This window comes from Scomber scombrus, chromosome 14 (assembly GCF_963691925.1).
Source record: "Scomber scombrus chromosome 14, fScoSco1.1, whole genome shotgun sequence".
NCBI lineage: Eukaryota > Metazoa > Chordata > Actinopteri > Scombriformes > Scombridae > Scomber > Scomber scombrus.
The window spans coordinates 16,436,926-16,455,956 of NC_084983.1; the positions used below are offsets into that span (position 1 = coordinate 16,436,926).

Consider the following 19,031-nt stretch of genomic DNA (forward strand, 5'->3'; position numbering starts at 1 on the left):
AATTTAAATCTTACTGTAATAATGTAATTACTTGTAAATATCTTACAAACAGAAACAATATATATAAGGAATATACCTTCCTTTACATAACTCACACTTTGCACTGGGAAACTTCCATTGTTCATTTGAATGAAATGAAATATTTGGTAAGTCAACAATTTGAGAAATCCTTTGCCAATCGCGTGTAATCCATTTCACTACAGCATTTCTCGAAGATCTCATAATCTCCTTAGCTATCACTTCTAAATAAAGCATTGTGGTTTAAGCATGGGCTGAATAAACAAGTACTTTCTAATGCACGTTGAAAAGGAACACATGAGCATTGTAGCAGTCTGACAAGGACACAGTTCCCCATGCGCAAGGTTTGGGACAACAACAACACTGTGGGGCACAAAGAGATACAAGGACAGACGATAAAGAAGAGTCTGGTTTACACAACAGGGTCGATCACAGTGGTACACGTCAGAAAAAAAGCCAGGCATCACTGCAGACAGTTCTTTTATTGTTGCGTCACAGCGTACTACAATACACACTTCACACCTCTCTGTCTACTTTGAACAAAAATAGAGGGTGACCTTTAGTTTCTTGCTCTTTTTGCCCCGTTCTTCTTCTCCTCTTGTTCTATCATATCGTATAGCATGAGAAGGACATCACAGATGCCTGACAAAGGTAATTGATAGTTAAGTCATTGGATAAGAGAGGACCGTCCAGACTCTGAAAGGCTGTAAATTATCTGATCTGTCAGGTTTTTACAGCAGATGGTGATGAAGCAAATTTAAAGGCACTGATAAGACAATACAGTAGAGCTGTCCTAAAATACAACCAAGGGGACTTTGTAAGGTAAGCTGACAAAGTGAAAGTGCAACTTTCTTTCTCTGGAAATGTTATTTGTCTTATTCAAGTTTCTACGTTTCCAATTGTACATGCTGGTATTTCAGTATATTTGGAAAAATAATAACACAAATAAGTGTCAGTGGTCATTACTGCAGGTAAACAGCACACTTGCTTTAATTAACCCTGCGTGCTGTGAGAACACTATGCATCATTTTTGGGAATAACACTGTAAATGTGCACCACCAAACAAGGCAAAGGGCCAGTTGAGTTGACCACTGAGTGCAGGAGTTGTGTACAGTATAGTGCAACATAAGGCTGTCACGTTTTTGAAAAAGTCAAGCTCCAACTGATTTGAACCAACAAGTAATTTGTTTGACTTAATTTGAACACGGCCGGTATACTCTAATGTGTCAGATATAATTTGCTGTGATTTTCTAAAAAGTTGGCAAACAGCTTTATATTAGAAATATATAAGTGCAATTTACTAGCCCCTTTAGTAGCCCCCATAATATTTCCGCACAGTCTTTCTCAGATGCTTTGGTATCATGATTATCTGATGAGCACCGCTTTGCTCACTAGTGTCCTCAAGTTTTTATGTATCAGCTGATTGTACTGATAGTCAAAAAGGGTGCAAGAGGTCAAGCACATTTTAAGAACGCCCTCTGCTGGGTCACTTAACCATCTGTTGGTATTATATTTTGAATTTGAACAGGTCGTCACAGTTCAAATGTTTAATTTTTCCCCATGTCTGAAGGAAAGTTTGGATTTCAAATAAAAGCCCTACTGTGCAAAATGAGAGCAGTATGCTAAATATGCGAATTTAAGGGTGTGTGGACAGGTGTGTTATTTGGAAATCAGTTTCCAAAATTACAGTCCTTGTATTGTAAAATATCCTCTTTGTGTTTTCCCCGGTGTTTCTTTGCTGAGACACAGCTCAGGAGGGATACGTCCATGTAGTCACATATTGGCAACAAACCTGCAGTGACTGCCTATATATCGAGTTGACTGACAGCATTATATAAGCTTTGGCTAAACTTTTGGATGCATTTTTGAACAAGACTGTGGATTTTGTTCCCCATCTTTTATGGTGTAGGTGCTTTTTGGCTGGGAGAGGGATGATTACAGAAACCAATAACTCTTTCAATGTACATACCGCAACAATTTCAGTGAAGATTTTATTGAGATGGACTTTAAAAAACAACAACACAACAATATCCTTTCATGTTTGAATCTGACCCTCTTAAGATCATGTCCCATCTCATATTACCAGTCAGCACTTATAATTTTAAATACTAAATGGATGGCGTATACATAGCACTTGCACTACCTGAGCAGGACAAAGTGCTTTACAAAGCCTCTCATTCGCCCACGCACACACACTCACACTGACGGCAGCAGAGCCACCTTGCCTGGCCAAAAAATTACATTCAAATGAAGAAAAAATTGGAAAAGGCTGGTTATGAGTCTGGAAACTGGTTGTGCAAACACCAGCTATCATCCATCAGGCTGCCGTGATCACTGCATTGAAATGTAGTGACAGTAAAGGTAAAATTAGGGTGGATGAAAATTGAGATGAAAATAAACATTAGAAAAATATGAATCAATACATCTTTTAATGGCTTTCCTCCCCCATTTTTCACCTCCACTGACTACATGATTTTAATTCATGTGAGATTTTCTTTTCCCCCTCTCTTGATTCACCTTCATTTTCTCTCTGCATTTAATTTGAATAGTTTTCCTCCAGCCCCAGCCGAAGATGACTGCCATCCAGAGAGAGCAGGAGATGATGAGTGCAGCTCGCCTAAGTGGCTGCAATCAATTGTGATTAGTGGCTGCCGCTACTTTTTGAGAGGAGCACATCAAAGTTTTATTATTGAGTGTCAGAGTGGGTGAGATAGGGTGGGGCAGGGGTAATTACATTCTTACAACCAACCTCCTCCCCACTCTAGGTTGAAGTCCAGGCTTCCAAATCGCTGTGTAGTCACCACCAAAATATGGGAGTGTTTTGGATTCTGCTCTCATGTTGCCCTCAGTATTATTATTAGGGCCCGAGCGGCGACTGCAAGTCGCCTGGCGAAAGCCCTATTGAAATTGTAATGTTTATTATTAGGGCCCGAGCGGCGACTGCAAGTCGCCTGGCGAAAGCCCTATTGAAATTGTAATGTTTATTATTATTAGGGCCCGAGCGGCGACTGCAAGTCGCCTGGCGAAAGCCCTATTGAAATTGTAATGTTTATTATTAGGGCCCGAGCGGCGACTGCAAGTCGCCTGGCGAAAGCCCTATTGAAATTGTAATGTTTGTTGTTATTATTATTATTATTATTATTCTTCCGACATTTCGTGCCCCAATTTCGCCCCTTTCCCAAATGCGAAAATGCTTATACTTTTGCACGGACGTCCGGCCTCATCCGAAATTCGATTTTTTTGGGTGGTCGCACATGTTCGACGCAGAATGGCGGAATAGCGCCCCCTACAAAGTCCAAAAATGCCCATAGGGAATTTTGCTAACTTTGTCCTATGCTCACAAAATTCGGTACACATATGTATTATACCCACATATGCAAAAAAGCCTCTTGACCTCATGACCTCAACCCAACAGGAAGTCGGCCATTTTGGTTTTGATTTTTCCCGCCTAAAATGAACTCCTCCCACAGCGTTTGCCCCATCAAGTTCAAATTAGGTACGCAACATCTCCAGACCTAGCTGAGCTTAAGTTGTGCTCTGCGCATCCGTAGGTCAAAGGGCGTGTCTGCCAGGGCTCAACTAACTTTGGCGTGCTCGCCATGTACATACGAGTGGCTCTCACGCCCACATACTTCATCCAATCAGCTTCAAACTTGCTGGACATGATGATGGCTCCGCCCTGAACGTCCCGATATATTAACTTCACACGTATCTCATAGCGCCCCCCGGTGGTAACAGGAAGTTAACTAAGATTCATTAAAATTACATACTTTGCCCCATCAACTTCATTCAGAACCAGTTGGTGAAGCTACATTATGAAGACTGTGAAGCTATGAGTAATGGCGTCCGTGTGGCGACGCGGCGACCATCAATTCCTCGCCATGAAAATACGTTTGGCTTTTTGATGGCTTTATTGAACTCGTATCATCATGAAAATTGATACACAGGTCCAGGGTGGAGACCTCTTCCATCTGATAGGGTTGTCGCTCATGTCGTCCCCTAGTGGAAACAGGAAGTGCCAATTTTTGCATCAACATTGTCCGATTTCCACGAAACTTCACGTGTGATGAGGGACTGACCCTGAACACACCTGCATGCATCCCATTACTGCCCCCTGGTGGATGAACCATCAACCTCTCATAACTCCTTCATGCTTTGTCCAATTCACTCCAAACTTCACATGACTGATGAGTGGCCGCCCTGAACACACCAGACCACACCAGACCATATGTGTAACTACCTGTGACTGCCCCCTACTGGATGAACGGAACATTGCATTTTTGGCCTCCTTCCAGGTTTTTTCTCACTTTCTGCTTCACGCCACAGCCCCGCCATGCCTCAGGCCCCGCGGTGGCATGGTGAGCGAGGGCCCGCCATCGCCGCTTGCGGCTTTAATTAGGGGCCGAGCGGCGACTGCAAGTCGCCTGGCGAAAGCCCTATTGAAATTGTAATGTTTGTTGTTATTATTATTATTATTATTATTCTTCCGACATTTCGTGCCCCAATTTCGCCCCTTTCCCAAATGCGAAAATGCTTATACTTTTGCACGGACGTCCGGCCTCATCCGAAATTCGATTTTTTTGGGTGGTCGCACATGTTCGACGCAGAATGGCGGAATAGCGCCCCCTACAAAGTCCAAAAATGCCCATAGGGAATTTTGCTAACTTTGTCCTATGCTCACAAAATTCGGTACACATATGTATTATACCCACATATGCAAAAAAGCCTCTTGACCTCATGACCTCAACCCAACAGGAAGTCGGCCATTTTGGTTTTGATTTTTCCCGCCTAAAATGAACTCCTCCCACAGCGTTTGCCCCATCAAGTTCAAATTAGGTACGCAACATCTCCAGACCTAGCTGAGCTTAAGTTGTGCTCTGCGCATCCGTAGGTCAAAGGGCGTGTCTGCCAGGGCTCAACTAACTTTGGCGTGCTCGCCATGTACATACGAGTGGCTCTCACGCCCACATACTTCATCCAATCAGCTTCAAACTTGCTGGACATGATGATGGCTCCGCCCTGAACGTCCCGATATATTAACTTCACACGTATCTCATAGCGCCCCCCGGTGGTAACAGGAAGTTAACTAAGATTCATTAAAATTACATACTTTGCCCCATCAACTTCATTCAGAACCAGTTGGTGAAGCTACATTATGAAGACTGTGAAGCTATGAGTAATGGCGTCCGTGTGGCGACGCGGCGACCATCAATTCCTCGCCATGAAAATACGTTTGGCTTTTTGATGGCTTTATTGAACTCGTATCATCATGAAAATTGATACACAGGTCCAGGGTGGAGACCTCTTCCATCTGATAGGGTTGTCGCTCATGTCGTCCCCTAGTGGAAACAGGAAGTGCCAATTTTTGCATCAACATTGTCCGATTTCCACGAAACTTCACGTGTGATGAGGGACTGACCCTGAACACACCTGCATGCATCCCATTACTGCCCCCTGGTGGATGAACCATCAACCTCTCATAACTCCTTCATGCTTTGTCCAATTCACTCCAAACTTCACATGACTGATGAGTGGCCGCCCTGAACACACCAGACCACACCAGACCATATGTGTAACTACCTGTGACTGCCCCCTACTGGATGAACGGAACATTGCATTTTTGGCCTCCTTCCAGGTTTTTTCTCACTTTCTGCTTCACGCCACAGCCCCGCCATGCCTCAGGCCCCGCGGTGGCATGGTGAGCGAGGGCCCGCCATCGCCGCTTGCGGCTTTAATTAGGGGCCGAGCTGCGACTGCAAGTCGCCTGGCGAAAGCCCTATTGAAATTGTAATGTTTGTTGTTATTATTATTATTATTATTATTATTATTATTATTCTTCCGACATTTCGTGCCCCAATTTCGCCCCTTTCCCAAATGCGAAAATGCTTATACTTTTGCACGGACGTCCGGCCTCATCCGAAATTCGATTTTTTTGGGTGGTCGCACATGTTCGACGCAGAATGGCGGAATAGCGCCCCCTACAAAGTCCAAAAATGCACATAGGGAATTTTGCTAACTTTGTCCTATGCTCACAAAATTCGGTACACATATGTATTATACCCACATATGCAAAAAAGCCTCTTGACCTCATGACCTCAACCCAACAGGAAGTCGGCCATTTTGGTTTTGATTTTTCCCGCCTAAAATGAACTCCGCCCACAGCGTTAGCCCGATCAAGTTCAAATTAGGTACGCAACATCTCCAGACCTAGCTGAGCTTAAGTTGTGCTCTGCGCATCCGTAGGTCAAAGGGCGTGTCTGCCAGGGCTCAACTAACTTTGGCGTGCTCGCCATGTACATACGAGTGGCTCTCACGCCCACATACTTCATCCAATCAGCTTCAAACTTGCTGGACATGATGATGGCTCCGCCCTGAACGTCCCGATATATTAACTTCACACGTATCTCATAGCGCCCCCCGGTGGTAACAGGAAGTTAACTAAGATTCATTAAAATTACATACTTTGCCCCATCAACTTCATTCAGAACCAGTTGGTGAAGCTACATTATGAAGACTGTGAAGCTATGAGTAATGGCGTCCGTGTGGCGACGCGGCGACCATCAATTCCTCTCCATGAAAATACGTTTGGCTTTTTGATGGCTTTATTGAACTCGTATCATCATGAAAATTGGTACACAGGTCCAGGGTGCCGACCTCAACGTCTCCATTCGCTCATAGGCGATCTCACTCGTGTCGCCCCCTAGTGGAAACAGGAAGTGCCATATCCTGTGACTGCCCCCTACTGGATGAACGAAACATTGCATTTTTGGCCTCCTTCCAGGTTTTTTCTCACTTTCTGCTTCACGCCACAGCCCCGCCATGCCTCAGGCCCCGCGGTTGCATGGGTGAGCAAGGGCCCGCCATCGCCGCTTGCGGCTTTAATTACTATTATTATTATTAATATTGTTATAATTATTCAATAGAGAACTACTTTTAACTACTATTAGAACAACTTTACTAATTCTTCCCCATGGGGATCATATTTAAATCGAATGTAATCCAAACTAAATCAGTTTTACTAATGAATTAAAATAATTGCCCTTTAAATAAATAACTTAATGTTTGACAAATACTCCATTTTCCTACTCAGTTGCTTTGTGATACACATTTTTTTTTAATTTGAATATTGATTAAATATGATCTAATCAGCAATATGTAGCTTCAGAAATGTGGTCTCAATATATGATTTACTTGTAGTTGTCTGAAACAATCATTCAACATTAAAACTCAATTCAACTGTATTTTAATATTAACATGATGAAAAGACTAAAACATTATTATACATGAAACTTGTAGCTTTAGTTTTAGTGTGTGCAGCAGAAAAGATGAGATAAGCTAAGTCTATGCAATCTCCTCGGCACCAAACAGAAAGGAGTCAAAGCAAACAAAAAAGTCAAACATTTTGCAGCAAAGAGCCAGATTTTTTTTTTTTAAGTAATTGGCAGGATCGAACTGGAGCAAAAATGAGTGTGAAAGTTGGACTAGCGTTTGTCAGGTGGCCAGAAAACTTCACAGCAATGCCCACACTCAGCAAACCACACTCTCTTCTCTGTCTGCTGGATGTCTAGATAGGAAACCACTTGGCAACATGTGAGCCATAATAACATGATAAGACGATGATGTATCAGGGCTCTGTTGCTTTGAGTGAGTTCTGACCCCCAAGTGGCATAAATCACTTCACCTCCAAGTGTAAATCCAATAAAATACATCTAAAATTTAAAATTTAATGCACAATAAGTTGGCTGCTTGAAAATACCAAGCAAGGGTGACTTGAAAGACTTGTGTATATCAGCCAAGTTGTTCCAGTTGGACTCCTTCCTGCTGTTTGAACTTGACATTAACATGCTAGACCCCTTTCAAATATGAAGATGATCCAACAGTTACTTCTTGTTAAAGATCCTGGTCACAAGCAAAAATAGATATTTTTTTGATTCAGAAAGAGCCAAAAAATCTTTGCTATGAGTGCTGACATGTCAGTAAGGCAGTGAGAGTGTGATATTTTATCATGTGGCTTTGACAGCATTTTTGATCATGAAGAACATAAGGCAAGACACTGCTGTCTGCTCATGTTTTTGCAACAAAAACACTGCCGAAGCTCCATTACTCATTCATTTTCAATGGGTTGTTTTTGTAAATTATGGGCCCCACATGACTCAATTTGTTTTAAATAGAAGTTAATATCACTGATCACAGTAGAATTGCAATTGCATTTTCTTGCAATATCAATTAATTAAAATAATAATCAGATCGAATTATGTCTCTTTGCACAGTCCAATCATATCCCTCATATGGGAATATTTTACTTTTTTTCTTCCTATCCTACAAGCTGCCTCATTAAACTGTTTTCACATGAAGCCTTTTAGTCTGAACCCTGCTGACCTTCAGTGGACAGATCACCCACTGCTAAAGAAGCTGCAACTCTTCCCGTCCTCCACAGGAGAACGAGGGCAGTGTTTGAACACGAGTCCTCAAGTGTTCCTCTTAGCTTTTTCCACAAGAGACCATTTAGGGGTTTGAAGAAAATACCGTCTTTGATTTAGTAAGTGATATCAGAATTGTGTGCCTTTGTTGTCATGTACACAGTAAGTATGTTGAATAAGAATAAGAAGGATAAGGCAGCCCAAAGTGTAAACAAAGCTATCAAGAAACCAAAAAAAGCTCTTGGCTAAAATGTTAAATTGCATCTAGTGTTTCACTAATTGAGCTTTATAATATTATTAAGCAAGAGATTATACATTGTTTGGAATAAAGGCTGGAGTATAAATACATGTTTGTGTATCTTTATTCATCAGCCTTATTCATGCTACAAGGCAAAACAGTTTTGCATATATAAAGTCAATGTTAGAGGTTTGATGCAAGCTGTTTAGGGTGCGCAGAAATTAATTAAATTTTAAATGTATTCAATTTGATCAACCTAAATATTTAACATTAGCTCAAAATGAAAAGTTGGGTTAGACGATACACATCTCATAATGCTAATGATGAGCCTTCTAGTTAAGTCATATATAACACTGTATTTCCTGCTTATAATAACTAATTGATATTATAAATTGATATTAATATAATTTGTGTAATGTAATGTAAAAAAAAAAGAAAAAAAGCAAAAGTTGCTAAATCTCAGACAACATTGGTATTGAAAGAATTGTGTCTTAAATTGAAGAACAAAAATGTATAATATGTTGCTCAGAAACATGGCAGTTTGAGCTCCAGTGTATCAGCTGAATGTGCACTACTTCTGATCTGAATGGAGCACAACAGTATTCATTTTATAACATGAACATGGTGAACCAGTATTCTCACACTGATTTGCTGCTGGAAAATATGTTGAGAGGACTATTGTGTTTATTGAAGGCAGTGCAGGGGACTGCAGGATATTAAAGCTGCATCAACCTGCACCACAGCAAAACCTTAAGGAGCACTCCTCCAACTTTAGACATCACTTTACTAGCCATGGAGAGTACTAGTCAGCCTGTGAATACAGTTGTATTATATCTTCTCTGGCTCTGGAGGAGCTTTGCCAAGTCTGGGAAAATATCCCCTGATAAAGTCATCTTGTTTGGGGAACATGAGACCACCTCCCAAAAGAGATCACTGCAATCCTTGTAGAAGCTGTAGAGTAAAAAGCTACATGCCCCGGTTGTGAGTCAAGGAGTTTGAAAGATGTGGGCATTTGAATTTGAAAGACACTTTTGAGTTGGGAATGTATGCTCCAATGTCCTTTGATATTGAGCCATATTAGAAACTAAAAAATATAGATGTTCTTATTCTCTCCTCTCTTAAAAGTTCCGCATTTTAATGAATCTGCATAACTAAATAGCTCCAATAGTCCTTATTGACTGAAGATGTTCAGCATCTGGAGCATTGCTATGAAGATGCATAAAAATGCAATGCAACACATCCCTCTTGTGAATCTCATAGACATTTGAACTTGACTGAATTAACAGAACTGAAGAGTGCATCAGAACTGCTTTGGTTGGACATGAAGTGTTGCAGTAAGGTTACTAATCAGTGACCACGTCGGGTTACTCTGCATCTGCACTCTGCCAATTTCAAAGCACTCCTTTCCCCTCTCTCTCGCTCTCCATCTTTACTCTCTCCTGCTCTCTCACACGCACACACACACAAACATAATCCACCGCTGCAGATTTCAGACGAAGATGGCAGATGTGATATTTTGAAGGGGGCAATGTTGTTTTGAGGCAGCTTGGTGGAGGCCATGTCATAATGAAGCAGTGCAGCTGCAGCGTAGTTGCCTGGGAGGGATCACATGAGATCAAGGAGCTTCCCGTCAAAGAACACCTTGCCCTTGACAGGCGGCTTGTGGGAGTCGGCTCACTGTGGCTCGGCACAACAGCAGATAAATAGCAAGCTCAGTTTAGCATACGTATGAGGAGTCTCTGTGAGTGTGCCCTTGTATTGTATGTAGGGGGTGTGTTTGTAAGGCCGTAAACATGACTAAAGACTTGGTGGTGAGTGTGGAGGAGGGCCTGACACTCATCTCATAGGGGGTATTGGAGGCACTGGTGGGTTAGAAAGTAGAAATAAAAACAACAAAAAGTCAAGGGAGCATGAATAGTATAGGTTTTTGCTTATGCGTCAAGACATTTAACTCAAGAAAGAGGTAAAAAACATATAGAAACACACAGTTTTAGAGGTGTTTGATGTGCTGTAACATCTGGGGAGCTAATTATATTGACCATGTAGCATAATGTTACAGCATCATATGCCAGAAAGAGGTTTTATAGTATTAAATAAAACACTACAAAGCAAGGGAATTTACAAATTAAGCTTTAACCTTACTTTTTCGATGCTTCCATTTCATTTTCTATGAATTATTTCAGTTTTACCAGTCCCCACATATGCCAAACTAAGCAATATTTTAATACTACTCAGATATTTCAAAATTAAATCACAGATACACACCAGGTCCTTGTTTACCATCACCTTATCAAGTTGTTACAGCAAACACAGAGCAACATTTAGCACAGTCTGTCCACTTGATGTACAGTTGTGTGAAAAAGTTTTAGGTTTTAGATGTTTAAACTCATCCATTTTCTTATGTAATGTATTCTGCAGCACGGCCATTGACTGTATATAAATATGGAAAAAGCTTATCCACTTCCTACTGCTAAGCAAAAGTGAAGCCAACATATCTCCTTTTCGGGAGTGGCCATTTTACTTGTGCTCATTTGGAGCCAGAGTCTGAAGTATGGAGTCGGGTGGAAGGATAACCTCAGCCGTCCCACTGCTTCACCAGGGTTTGAGAGTGGCTGTCACAGCTGTCAATCATGATGTCACACCACTGTTTTATATCAATAAATAACTAATTAAAAACAAACTCATCAGAAAAATGAGAGAAACCATCTTTGGGAAAAATGTATTTGATGTTGGCGTTGATTTCATTAGTTTGGCTCATGTCCTATCCGCTAACATGGAGAGGGTGGGATTTATGAGCTATACTGCAGCCAGCCACCAGAGGGCGATCGAGATGTTTTAGCTTCACTTTTGGGGAGCTGTCATGATGACCATCTTGAAATACAAAGACAGTGACAATGCATCCCACATTAAGACAGAGTCATAAATAACTATCTTCAGAGACAAGAATAATGAGAAGTCCTACAACAGATGGTTTGGCCCCAATGGAGCTCTGATCTCAACATCTTTGAGTCGAGACAAAAGCAGCTGAAACCCTTAAATCCACAGAAGGAGAACTGTGTGCAAAGTCCTCTAACCTCTACTTACCAAGTACCATAAAACTCCCCCCCCCAAAAAAAACAAAAAAACAACCTGTGCACAAGTGTAAGTAGGAGAGCTGCTCCTGAGGTTGTTTTTGAAAGCATCCTCAGTTTTAGAACCTACAGCATTTACACAGTACTGTATTTTAGTCCAAGATGTATTTTAGATGTGTTTTATGAGAAAAAAAAACCTACCTATTTCTTAATCTGCTAGACTGCTTCATTGTGTTAACCAGCTTTGTTGCTAACCTTGTTTGCCTGCTGTATCATTAAGGGCGTTGCATTTTAGCATATTGGTTTTCTATCTCAGGAAACCCATCTGACAAAGGGCTCAGCCTCAGAGCGCTGTGTTTTTTCAATCGGTGTCATCACTGTTGCAGCACTTCATGTTTCAGACACTGCACGAGTGTCTTTCGTTAGCATGGCAACATCACTGTGTGCTGATCCCCACAACTGCTCCTCACGATTGACTACTGAGGCACCGAGTTATTAATAGGTCTTGGTATTATACATTTTTTAAACGTTATTCTAGTAGTCGAGTTATTTCTACTCGAAGTGTATGAATAAGCTGACATACAATCATCTGTTCAATGTATTTTAAAAGGACTACCGGTGTAAGGTAATGGCATTATGAGTGAGATGTAAGGTGACATTTTCATTCTGCTTGAGAAATATTTTTAGACATAATGGAAATCTTAATGTCAGTTGACAAGGTAATTGGTCTTCTATACCTGCATATTTAATTTTAAAAAAACTAATATAGCATAGGGTTGTTATATATATATATATATATTGTCAAAAACTATGCCCTATGCTATATTAGTTTTTGACATTGAATCCAACACAATCCCGTTAACGGGATTGTGTTGGATTCTGCTCAAATGTTGAACTTCATTTTCTAAGTATTTAATAATTGATTACTTTCATTACTGCTATAGTGCAGCTGTGTTTCTGACTTTAACCACTAAAAACGTGGGGTTACCATGACACACACACACACACACACACACACACACACACACACACACACACACACACACACACACACACACACACACACACACACACACACACACACACACACACACACACACACACACACACTATGGTTTGTATTTTGCTTTTCGTTTCTTTCTGTATGCCAATTGAAATCTATTTAGAGTGTATCATCAAGCCATTGTTGATTTCGATGATTTTAAAAGGGGCAGAAAGGTTTCAACTGATTTTGACCCTAATTTATTGACCCAAAACATACAGAGGTTGTTGTACTGCTGATTTTATGAAATTACATGATGTTTGTAATTGCATTTCATTTCATTTTAACTGTTTCATTACAATTTCAAATAACAAAAAAAAAATAGAGCATCTCCTTCTCTGTTCTCTCAGGGTTTCCATCAGTTGTTGGACAATGCATCTTTGTTTAGTGCCAGTGTGTGGGAGTAGGGTTAGACACACACACACACACACACACACACACACACACACACACACACACACACACACACACACACACACACACACACACACACACACACACACACACACACACACACACACACACACACACACACACACAGTTCAGGCAGATAGAGCAGTGCTCAAAAAGCAAACAGCTAAAATAACAGCTAAACTCTGTGTCAGTGGTAAGGCCACATTTTGCTTTTCCCAGGTAAGGTAAAAATGAAGTAATGTTCATGCTTGTTACCTTATTTATTTGTTTAACCAACCGAAACAACAAGCACTGATGTAGTTGTACAGCTCTTTTGCAGGTTTTCCATAAGTCTTGAATATTATTTTCCCCCAAATTTTCATTCAGAAGGTCCTCTCTGTTGGAACCATTTTCCAGATCATATTAGAAATCTAAATATGATTTATTTATTTTATTTTTTTAAATCAGTCTAAAATCATTAATAAATTAACCATACTCTTCTTTCTGGACCAATTAAGTAATGCAACATCATACCCACTCTATCATATTCAAAGCATCGGTACAGTGTCACCTTTCTCGTTATGCTTTAACACTTTCATTTTTTATATTTTTATTTATCCTTTGTATGTATTTATATGCATTTCTTTACTCTTACGTTTTTATGTCGTATGCCTCATCATAGAAGGGCCACTCGATAAGCCTGTATGGGTTTCATTGGCTCATCCTGCACATTTCTCTGTTGTTATGGCTTTGTTATGGTTATTGTTCACTTGTCTCTGAATGTATTATGTGTGTTTCTTGTATTATGTATTTTTTCTTTTATGTGCACTAAATTAAACATTATATTGATATTAAAACATATCAATAATGTATAATGGAGTTTAAACAACTAAAATTCCCATGTGACTCCCATGAAACACTCCACTCACATCACACTCACCTTCTATCCATTACACAAGTTAAACTTTGCTTTTAGCACACACACAAACCATTATACAGACTCTCAGAATGCCCTGTCTCCTTTAAAGTATGTTTATAGTTCACTAATGTGCTTTTCCAAATACATTCTGGAGGAAACAGAATTGCTGCCAATCACTAGTATATATATTTATATTTTTTTCTTATTGAGTAAACAGCCGTGAGGACTGAATACAGAAGTCACAGTGAGGAAGTCAGGTTGGACTTCAAAAATAGAAACTTCAGGTTATGTTCTGTGTGCTGTGTGTTGTTATCCGCTTAAACATTGAGTTAGAAGTTAGAAAACAATCATGGTTTTGGTTAAATGTTGAAAAAGTGAAGTTTAGATTAACCTGAACTCTAAATACACAATCTTACTCCAATCTTAAAGTACTTTTAAGTGTCTAAACATGAACATTAATCAAGCTGTAGTTACCAGGAGCGCATATTGTAAGAAAACAAATTAAGGTTTAAGGAGTCAAGATTGGAATAGGAGAGCTGAGAGCAATGTAAACTTAGAGTCATTAAAGAAGAAGTAAACACATGTTCACAACAACATCTCCACATTTTGATTTCGTTATAGAGGTCTACAGTATGTTTAATTCAACACAGGGGGGCTTTAAAAAAATAAGAAAAATAATTAAAGAAACCAAAAACCTGGCAAGACAGCTTATATCCAGTTGAACACAGCTAATTAAAGCTGTGACACGATAATTGGGCAGGATAAGAATAAACACAACAGGTCATTAAATGCTTAGGGACATGTGCAGCTTTTTATTAAAGCAGACACATTGAAAGCGAAACATGTTTGCTGGATTGTATTAACCTCATTCTGTATTAATCCTGCAGCAGACATGTGGGTCAAACTTAATGCAGCTCCCATGAAGTCCAAGCATTGTAAGAGAATATTAATTAATGTTATACAACCTGACTGCTGCCTCTGTTCACATGCTTTGGTTAAGCTACACATCTTATATTTGTGTTAATTTATCAGCTTTAAATGTCTATCTAATTTATAACTGCGTGCAAAATGAACCAGTGAAACTGACATAAATACACTACATGCATCACTGCGATTGATTTCCATGTCATCTCATCACATCAAACTGCTTCACGCTGCAATCAAACACATGCAATATCAATCACATAAAAGACATGGCAATGTTGAAAGATCTCTCTGTTGGAGCAGATCATGTCTCCTACCAGTTACAACCTACTTTCTTGCCATATAATACTGATGAAAAGTATATGCAATGTCAAATTTCATGTCTTTTAACAGTGGGATTGTGTCCCTCGTGTGTCATTATATGTCATATGTTGGATTAGGTAGTTGTCAATGTTTCAAAGATGTCATAAACTGTCAAAAATGTCACCAATTCATGTTCTCACAATTTTCTTTATATTCTTTTTATTCATTTTTTTTGTCGATAACATATTTATGTCTTCGTAAAGCAGCATGAAGCCAGGTTAAACTGAAACAATGCAAAGTTGAAGTTTTTTTTCCTTTCCACAATACTCTATTCATGGCATTTCACCAAAATGAAAGCAACAGAAAAAACCTCCGGTAATTATAACTTGGAAGCATTCACACATTGTTCCAATATTATAAAGTTAGCCCTGTAGTCCCAATGGGGTAGTTATTTAAGCTTGAAGATCCCCTCCAGACATGTTTTGAGACATATAACACTCTGCTCTGAATAATAATTTGTGTTTAATACACTTTTTCCCCCACACACATAAAAAAAAGTTGAATTAGATCATTAAAATTCTTAAAATGACATCCGCTTTTTCTCCCTCATTTAAAAGTCCAGAATCTATGAATATGCAATATTTTTTTTCATTCCAAAAGTTTTACTGCTGAATACAAGAGGTCTCTCACTTAACTGAAAAGTGTGTTCTTAGTGTTTGAGCACTGGAGGCTTCAATTTTTCACATCAGGCTTGTGTGTGAGTTGTATACTGGACCGTGATTGGATTTCAAACTGGTTGTGGTGTTGATTCTGTCCAAAAAATCATGCTCGTACATTTCTTAGACTTGAAATTTTTTGGTGAGCACAAAGAAACTTTTCTACTTCAGCAGATGATTGTAAAAACAGCTCTGTAGTATCAAACTGTGCACATAAATCATTCTTGCACAGTGAAGCTCCAACTTCCAACCGAAAGAACAACAGAGGAAAAACATATTTTTTTTGTTTTTGTATGTTTCATCATATATTTATAGTGGTGTAAACTGTGATTCTGAATCCAGGGACTGACACTCCAAATGCTAAGAAAAAATAGACCACATCTAAATCGAAAGTACTACAACAGCCCCATCAGCTATACTTATGTTCAAGTTGGTCATGTTTTCAACGTGGGGGACTCAACAATATTCAAATTGGAATAGTTATCGGCTGCCGTAGTGACAGGTTTGGATAAAAAATTGCACACTTAAGTACACAGTAACTCATAGTGGTACTCACGCCTCATGTCTCTGAAGTATATTGTCTGTCTGTTGGGGTTGAGCAGCTGGATAACCGAGTCGTCATTGTCCTTCACCCGACAGCTGATGATCGCCATCTCGCCCTCCACCACCGACACATTGTCTGTCACCAGGTTCTGACTCACCACTGTCCAGGAGGGGAAAAAAAGACAAGAACATGTATATTACCATGGTGTAAAGGAAAAGAAAGAAGGGAAACGTAATGCAAGTCTGGGTGCAAAGTGAACAGCATTTTTTTTCCAAAAGCATTATGGCAACAATTACACTGAGGGAACACAAAAAAAGAAAAAGACGTTAAAATGCACATGATTATGATGACTTTCAGGTGTGTTATTATGAACTAAGATGGAAGTGTGTCTACAGAAATAAATGGGAAGTAATATAAATCAAATCAGGACTATAACAAGAGACAATGGCACAGATTCAACCAGAACAATAATTTATATCTGATCACATATAATCTTAATATAATTTGGCAGTTTTGTTAAATGAGCAATACATGAACACATTTCTATTGTGTCCTCTGTTGTGTTTCTTAATGTGAGACATCACAAGAAGATTCATAGGATATGATGGGACTCATGCAAAAAGCACTCTTATGAACAGATTTCTTCTTAACTGCTCGTATTAGTGATTTAAGAACATTTGTGGCATTCACCAATTTTCTTGTACCAAGTTTTTTATATTAGGTATGAACAAAATTTGAGTTTAAATATGACACTGGAATTAATATATTAATGTATAAGTAAAACAAACTTAATGCAAAATGTGTATTGTGTTTACCATCTTATCATCATCATGGCTGCCAATTTACTGACTGAGTTTTAGATTCTATGGCCATATTTTGCCGCTGCAACGTCTACATTTCAGTAGTTGTTGGAAACTCTCACTCTGACAGCTGCCTCTGTGTCTCTCTGCAGGTCTCTGTCCAGTATCATGTTGTGTTGCAGCTGACAGTGTAACATCACCTGTGGACTATAATATTCTCCTCCAAAGTGTCTGTGACACTGTCACATGACCGCCTCCCATCACAGAGTGCATGTCAAAGCATTCCCTCTTTATTTCTGTCACAGTGCAGAACTGCTCTGATGAAATGTTAACTTGATTCTTATTATATAATTGCTTCATGTCTTCTATTGTCACGCCTGAATTTGTTCTGTGTTTGTCTTCTGATTTCTGAAAGCTGTACTTGAAGCAGTGCAGTTTTAACTCTTAGGAAACTTTTCGAATTAAAGAGTTTGGGTTATAGTAATAATCAAATCTCACAAACATGCACCTATTCATAAACAGGTGACATTCATCAAGCTTAAACAAGAGATTTATGACATGTAGGATTTTCCTTAGGTGCAGTGATTGGCACCGTCACCTTACAGCAAGAGGGGTTGCCCATAGGTGTGAATGTGAGTGTGAATAGTTGTTGTCTCTGTACTATATGTTAGCCCTGTGATTAACAGTCGACCTGTCCAAAATAAGAACATATTCATGCATGAGGCCCATTGTCTTCTTATTGATCATGAATTACATGATCATTTTAGTTGTTCAAAACATTAATACATTATCAAAATACAACAAGCAGAGCTGATGGGTCACAAGTATTGTAAGCACTGGTTCAGTTTAAGGAATGTAAGCCAAAAAATGTGGGAAACACTACTGCCAGTCACACCCTTTACAAAAAAAGGAGTAGAGTCAATGAATTCAATAAGCTGGGTGAATACTGAATGTTGTAAATCCATAATTTAGAGAACACAAGCCATCGTATTCTTCCTTATGTCTATTGTTAAAATTTAACATTTGCAGAGACACACAGCAAGTGGGGGACCAAACATCTTATGTATGTGTACACGGTTATATATATTAAAGGGAAAGAGAGAGAGAAAGAGACAGAGAAAGAGATGAGTGGCAAAGGAAAGTGCTCAACAAGCCTGTAGGCTGAGAAAAATTGGTCACAGCCGTCATCGGTCATCAGCCACCACTTAGATTGCTGCACTTCCTTGTTTCACAAACAATATCTCTGCCCGAAGAATGAAAAACGGATTATTTCTAGGTCTCAGATAAGTTGACTTGAAAAACTACGGTAATAACATTTCAGACTTTGCTTTGGGGTTGCATCTATTGTTGTGGTTGACGTTCAGCCATGAGTGGGGCTTTGGCTTATTTTAAATGAACAATACAAAACCAAACGCTTGCCAGCTTGCCAGCGGTGGCTATTAGTAATGTGTGTCCCAGGTGCAATATTTTTATAGTGAAATGCACAAGAAAAGCTCCCAGACACACTCAAGGCTACATGGTCATAAACAGTCTGTCAGACTGACACAATCAAATCACCAATTACTGAGAAACATGTCACACTACATGTTGAGCCAATCAAACCAACCAATATTAGCTTGACCCGCATGCTGTCCAAAGGGTGA

At 39.5% G+C, this 19,031-nt stretch overlaps 1 protein-coding gene across 1 annotated transcript in view; it reads right to left on the reverse strand.

Annotated features, from left to right (window-relative positions):
- The window catches only part of cadm1a (cell adhesion molecule 1a), a 393,907-nt gene that overhangs the window by 80,345 nt on the left and 294,531 nt on the right, over positions 1 to 19,031 (reverse strand). The window contains exon 3 of the mRNA XM_062432889.1: positions 16,601 to 16,747. Coding sequence (XP_062288873.1) covers positions 16,601 to 16,747 — 147 coding nt within the window. The remainder of the gene's footprint in view (positions 1 to 16,600; positions 16,748 to 19,031) is intronic.